We start from the raw sequence: 7107 nt of genomic DNA on the forward strand, positions 1-7107 counted from the left end.
CAGAGTAAAAAGGGAAGAATGATGGTGTGAAACAGCAGAGGCAATTTAGCATCCTGCTGAGTACTGTCATTAGCATCAAGCTAGCAGACAATGTTATTTCTTCATAATGGAGATGGACATAAAGTAGGAAAATTAAAAAATAGTGGCGGAGCTTTTACTTACCACAACTGCAGAGGCTACCGGCTTCATGTGAAATAGACTATATACTAAACAGTCGGTTATTTATTATTCCCTTCATTTTCTAAATAGGCTTTTATTGTGAAATATTTGCAGGAACTTGTAGTGGATTCAGTGACTTTTATGTTTACCTACAGTACTTTAAATGAAGCTCCTGCCATCTGGTGCCGCTTTTTAACATTACTACAACAACATTTCGGCTGGCACATGAACAGACACAGCGACTAAAATAATAGTAAGAGTAATAAAAACAGGACAAGAATAACCCAATGACATCACGCACGTTGTGAAAGATGACCAGAGATAATTGGTGTGAACCATTGTGTAGTGTGTCATTTCTGTCTGCCAAGTCACGGCACTATTTTATGACTCCACAATCGTGTAATGTGACATCGTGACTTTCAGAACGGACAAAAAAGTCGTGTAGTGTGTACCAGGCATAAATGGGCAACTGTTTGCTTACATGTCAGCCACAACAACTGAATAAGGCAGTTTGTCAGATGTGTTTTCAGCTTGTGTGTCTGCCCCTAAGCAGCCAAAAATCAGAGAAAATGTATCTGTGACTGGTGCAGCTACGTGACCTGTCCAAGTTAGTTAGCTAATTTAGTTAGCTATGATGTGTTATCTTAAAAGAGAGGCAGTTAAGGTTAGGTTTGGGTTAAAATGCAGCACTCTAATGAGTGCTAACAGGGGAATTGTCACACGAGGACCAGGTGAGTAAAATTACTTTGAAATATTCTTTATAAAAACCATATGGTTGTCTGAAATTCTTTAAAATGATTTAGTAGTCTTGCTCAGGAGGTACAGAGGAAAGATCACCATTAGCTTTGTGCATTAATTAAAATCAAGCAATGGTAAATGACAGTTTAAATAAATAATAGAAAATATAATTAGAAAAATATATTTTTTATTTTCGAGAAAAAGAGTATTAAAAATAAATATTAAATAATAACAATAAATATGTATAAAATAGAATTAAATTAAAATGGAAATATAAGAGTGCTTTAAGTGAAAAATAGGGTCAGGGCAAGGGTTAAAATCTCCATACATATAAGGTGAAATACATCTTTATGTATAATGAATTATAATATTGGATTGTTGCTACATTCAGACCCATATTTACTCATCACAATGTCCCATTTTAGCAAGCAGGGGTCAAATAACTGGAGTTGGTGGATCTGTCTTGGATTGGTGGTCAGTTTGTAGGGAGTGTTGTGTAGCCTCCAAACAAAATGTGGCTGCAGCTATACATGTTCCCAAAAATCAGTTGATGCATCTTTAAATAATGTCTCCTTTTTCATTTCATTAATAACTTGATTTTACATGTCCGTAAATTCCTAAAAATTTACCAGGATGTTTGATAGAAAGAATCATGTAGTTTCCCACTATTTAGATGTAAAATGTAGACAGTGTTCAGTTGGTAGCATTCCAATTATCTGATTCCAAGTAAATCCTCAGCTACTCTAACTTACTGTAGAGTCTTTTGGTCAGTGTACAATATGTCTACAGGCAAGCAAACAATTCAACATATATGAGGAATAAAGTTACCAGTAATGAATAACTGATAAATAAATATTTGCCTTGCTTTAAATTGGCTCATGAACTCAGCACAACTAAGTCAACTGACTAAAATAACATTCACATAATTTAGAAATTCTAAATCTAAATTCTACCTAAAATTAGTACTAAATTACATAGTTACATCGTCAAGACGTTATTGGGAAGTAACAGCCTGTAAACAAAGGTGTTATGGATAATTTTTCTGATATAAAAATGGCGTATGGGCTATTTTTGTGCTTTTCATTCAGGTACACTGGATACATATTCCAAAAGGCTGCTGAGGACAAAACATTCATCCCATATTTGACTCTTTATCAAAGGTCACCACAGCCATGTGCTGCTGCCACCACCATAATCAGACCTTTGCTGCCACCCACATGTTGTGTCTAGTAAATGCAATAAATTTAAAAACAAACAAAAATCTCTCCACAACCCATATCCCAGTTACTCTTGGTAATCCACTAAGTATTCATAGGGACTATTTCTTTGGTGTGTGCTTTACGCAGAATAACCAAGACACTGTGTGTGGAATCTTTTGCATTATCAGTACACTACTTGCTGCCAGTGATGTTATATCATGCTGCTGTCTATTTTAAGTCAATCAAAGTGGATAGCATACTCATTCAAGTGCAATCCAAATGCAAGTGTTGTTATCTATAGACACTTAATTCCATTACCCAATCCCACTTTAAGTGCTCTTTTTCTTAGTTTATTTACCTTTCTTACTTGGCTTAATTCCAGAGTCAGTGTATTTTTTGATAATAAAAGTACATTGCCTATAGCACATGCTTCTCCTGGTATATATCTGACATAAATTATTAAACTACTTCTTAAATGGTATCCTCTCATTTCCTTGTATGGGATCAATACTTCACCTAAACATTGGGTATATAGATAGTCCTTATGGGAAATAGTGTCTTTCCGCCATCTAGTGGACAAACCTCTTCACTACAATGGCTGTCTTAACTGCTTTGTCTTGAAGTTTACAGTTTGTGTAGCTCTTTAAAGCTGCAGTTAACTTTTATGAAAATAACTTTTTGTCATATTTGCTGAAACTGTCACTGTATTCTGAAAGAAGTGCATGAGACAGATAGTCTGTGGAAAAAAATTATGCCCCTCCTTCTCTTTCTACTGTCTCTAATAGCGTTTACTAGAGTCAGACTGTGGTGCGGTCAGCAACTAGCAGCCAGAGCTGAGAAGTCTTTAAAGCAGCTCTGAATCACTCTGTGAACTGTGGTCAAACTGTCAAACTAGGCAGCACTGATCAAATATCAATCAAGATTGTGTAACTGCATTGCCTATTTCTAACCTCAAATGTTTTCAGGGACATAGTTTAGTGTACTGTTTAGCTGTTAAATGAGACAGTTGGTCCAGCTGGTAGGCGGTACTTGGTATTCAGTTTAACTGTATCCAACATGGTGGCTGGGTCACAAACTTTCTCATGTTACAGCTAAACAGTACACTAAAATATGTTCTTGAAAACATTTGAGTTGAGAAATAGGCAATGCAGTTACACAATCTTGATTCATATTGGACAGTTTGAGTATAGTTCACAAGCAGTGATTGTCATGATTCACTTGGCTCTGATTGGTAAGGCCATTAGAAATGCTAGAAGGCAGTAGAGTAGGCAGGAGTATACGGGTTATCTTGGTCATTTAATGCTGTGTGAATATAGTCACAGTTTCAGCAAATATGAAAAAAGTTATTTTTTATTAAAGTTACCAACTGTAGCTTTAATGTACAAAAAAAAATAATTCTCTCTGATAATCAGCTCAACCATCCTGACCTGCTGAAAACTCAAATATCAGGGACTGAACCTCTATCACAATTATAATTATTAGCCTTAAATTTAGTTGTCTTACAGTGAGCAGCATTAAAAAAAAAGTGAGCAATCAAATTCCTGTTTGAAGTAATTTTACCCGAGTCACCTTTATTTATATTCCACAATCACAGAAATTAATTTAATATATCAAGACCTCATTATTTCCAGATGGAAATTACAACAAAGAAAGTTACTATATTTCAAAATCAACAAGAGTGCTTCACTTACTCCAATACATCTCAACAACTTAGGTGAGTTTTTGATCATCAAGAATTTGATTTAAAGGAAAACAACATTTTTATCACAAATCACACTAACTTGCAGAAGGTTTAATTGTGTTTACAAATACACGCTGTACCAAACAAAACCCATATTTCTGTTAACAAAATCTCTCCTTTTATTACTAAGGTAAAAAAAAAAAAAAAGGACACTCAGGTGAGATTCTGTACTCAGCAGAGACAGTGCTTGTACAGTGCTTTCAGTGTTGCGTTTGACTTTAATCTTAAATGTCCCTGTTTAAATCTCCCAGAGTTCAGACAACCCTTAGAAGACCTCCAGGTCTACAGCATTGTAGACCACTGGTGTCTCCTCAGTGCCCACAGCAGCTTCCTCCTGACCCTCCTCTTCCTGTTCTGCAGCCTCCTCCAATGACTCCAAGGCCTCATTGGTATCACTGGCGAAAGTCTCTCTGGAGACATCATCGTGCTCCTGCAGGTTCAGCGTGCCGATGGCCTGCTTCATCTTCTTGGCCACCATGTGCCGCCTCCTCTTCTGGGCGGCCTTCTTATTCTTGCACTCCTTCTGATGTTCCTCAATGAATATCTTCTTGATCTGGGACTTACTGATGCTGGGTGTGTTCTTCAGCAGGTTGAGATACACCCCACCAGGTGTCCGTCGCCTGCTGCCGTCCATGGTGTACACACCACCACTTTCCTCCAGTGTTGCAGTCTCTCCGAGCAGCTCTATGGCTTTTTTCTTACCAATGACATTAACAACGCGCTCTATCAGGTCTTTTTTAGGCTCTTGCAGCCTGTGTGCGATTTCATCCGTCACCTTATCCTCAGGGTCGTCCTCTGTGATCTCATACCGACCCTTAATGTCCATCTCAGCCCTGGGGCCTAGTCTCTCTTTAGCTGGCCTCTTCCTCTTTGCATCACCTCCTCCCCTCCCCCTCATGTACTCCTCCAGCTGGGCGTCCAGCATGCTCACCTCTCCTTCATTCGACTCTTTCTCCATCTCCCTCTCCTTCTCCATCATCTTACGGGCCAGGACAAAGTTATAAGTCTCCACATTTCTGCTGGACATGCTAACTTCACCTTCCATACCGAATATGCCCAGCTCTGCAGCTACGGCATCCTGACACTGCTCCTGGACCACAGAGCCCCAAATGTTGTTCACTTTGCGGCCTCCCAGGGCGCCGGGGACGGGCATGCGGGTCGGCTCTGGCCGGGCGGTACAGGCAGGCGGCTGGGGAGCACTGGATACTTTCTGGCGTTTCCGGCGCCAAACAGCCGCCTCCTCGTCCGAAGAGTCCAGGTCACTGTCACTGGACTCCACCGTCCTACTGGTGCTGCGGTAGGCGGTGGCTGGATGCTGGGCAGCGGCTCTGTTCTGGAAGGACTGGCCGCTAAACGCTGGAGGAACCTGGGGTCGAGCTGGTGCTGCGGCGGCGGTTCCCATTTCAGTATCCGAGTTAGACCCGGAGATCTCTCCATCTTCCAGATCACCGTCCATTAGATCTCCGTCATGCGCCATTTCTTGCCTGGAAGCCACACCACAGATAAAGGCTGTTGACTGCTGTTTCAACGCATCAGCTAAAGTTAAGGCTACGAATTAGCTATAACAGCTAACATTAGCAGCTAGCTATATACAGAACTTAATATGAAACACGGCAGGTGTTAATCAAACAACTGAGTTTAAAACAGAAATACCTTCAAATATCTGACACGGCAGCTGACTCTCTGCTCTGCATGAAATGTATCTTTGCTTTATTTGGCTCTTCCACTCACTGTGAACTAAAATGAGTAGGCTATCAATCAATAGTTAAACTTGAGATCTCTGAAGAAAATAGAAGAAAATTCGCGCTAGGCTAAAGCCACACTTCCGCCGTCCCATTGTCAGACCCTTTCAGAATAAACGTGAATGTTGACTTAGAAATAAAGACTTTGTTCACGTAATAATACTGAGCATGCATAAACACCAACAAAGCATACAAACGAAAGTATATTTAATATCATCAAAAAAAGTTGCAAATACATATTCAAGTACATGTAAGGGACTTTTAGTAGGTAACAAGAGGAGGGTGTGGCTGTGGTGTGACTTTGTTATTGTTTTCTATCTTGACCCTCCCCAGAGCAACAAATATTTTTCCTTGAGCCTCCCTAATGACCGGTGGAAAATGCTTGACCTTGCCTCCACCATAAAAAAAAAACTTATATTTTTTATATTCATGTCAAAAGTAGATATTGGAGCCAATGCAACAAGCAAACAGTATGGAGGGAGCGACAGATATCATTAAAACAAACAGGTCGTTGCTAAAGCAAAATGCAAATTCTCTTAGAGTATGTAGCTGGCATTAGCAATATAATTGTTTTCCCAAATAAACCGCAAATAAACAAGGGTGGCAGCAGTGGCTGGAGTAACATCAGTAACTTAGCATGGTGGCTGCTCTGAGATTTTTAAAAAATTTACCCTTTGATGTTTGAATTGATTTAATGTTTTTAAAATACAAATGCTGAAAACAAAATTCTGGAGTATATGTATTCTGGAGACACATATATATGTTTTTTCCACTATTGCCATGCATGCACGAGCACAGCATCTAATGTTTCTTACTGGATGTGGTTAGTGCAAACAGTTAGCAGGTATGTGGAATAAAGGGATTTTGATGAAATATCAATATTTAAACTTACTGTAGGTATGGTTATGTTTCCTCATGAAAGCATTCATCCCACATGATCTGTTAAAGGACCATCGAAAATTTGAAAATCTGACGAGAATTTTGTATTTTTACAGTTTCTGGCTGGTGTAATCATGGTGACATTTAAAAAAAAAAAAAAAAAAAAATCCTTTCAAACCCACCGGTGGGTTTTTGGGGTTCAAAATGTATTTAGAATGAATACAAAATACAACCACTTAAAGTTGTATCTCCCAGAATTAAAAAACAAACAAACAAACAAAAAAAACACCACAAGTCCGTCCTCAGTGCTTAAATTTTTTTTTATATGACTCCCGTTTCACATCCCACATTTGAAGTAAGGAACAGTCCCTAAGACTGATTATGAATTTAATCAATACATTATAGAAATGTGGAACATTTTACTGCACAGTTGCTTTTTAGATTTAAATATCAACTAATTTAGAAATTAACTGTAAAGTAAAAGTGAGGATAAAAGTAGTAAATGAGAATACAATTAGTTAAATGAGCAAAGTTTACATCCACTACCCATCGATTAAATGTAAATATACCCACTTAGATTTTTTTTCATCCACCTTTATTTTATGTTTCTTCTTTGCCATTATAACTTGTTTATATTATGACTTTTTTT

The 7107-nt window shown here is 38.4% G+C and overlaps 1 protein-coding gene across 1 annotated transcript; it reads right to left on the minus strand.

The window, feature by feature from the left end:
* Positions 1-3640: 3640 nt before the first annotated feature.
* phax (phosphorylated adaptor for RNA export) lies at positions 3641-7075 on the minus strand. Its single transcript, XM_049567379.1, has 2 exons — positions 5491-7075; positions 3641-5321 (listed from the first exon to the last, which is right to left on the minus strand). Exon 2 carries the CDS (start codon positions 5312-5314, stop codon positions 4103-4105), a length of 1212 nt encoding a protein of 403 aa, XP_049423336.1. The 5' UTR covers positions 5315-5321; positions 5491-7075; the 3' UTR covers positions 3641-4102.
* Positions 7076-7107: the final 32 nt, after the last annotated feature.

This window comes from Epinephelus fuscoguttatus, linkage group LG22, assembly GCF_011397635.1.
Source record: "Epinephelus fuscoguttatus linkage group LG22, E.fuscoguttatus.final_Chr_v1".
NCBI classification, from domain to species: Eukaryota; Metazoa; Chordata; class Actinopteri; order Perciformes; family Serranidae; genus Epinephelus; species Epinephelus fuscoguttatus.

What these genes read in the sequence shown, in the direction of transcription:
- phax (XM_049567379.1), bottom strand. Translation starts at nt 5,314, where the DNA reads ATGGCGCATGACGGAGATCTAATGGACGGTGATCTGGAAGATGGAGAG.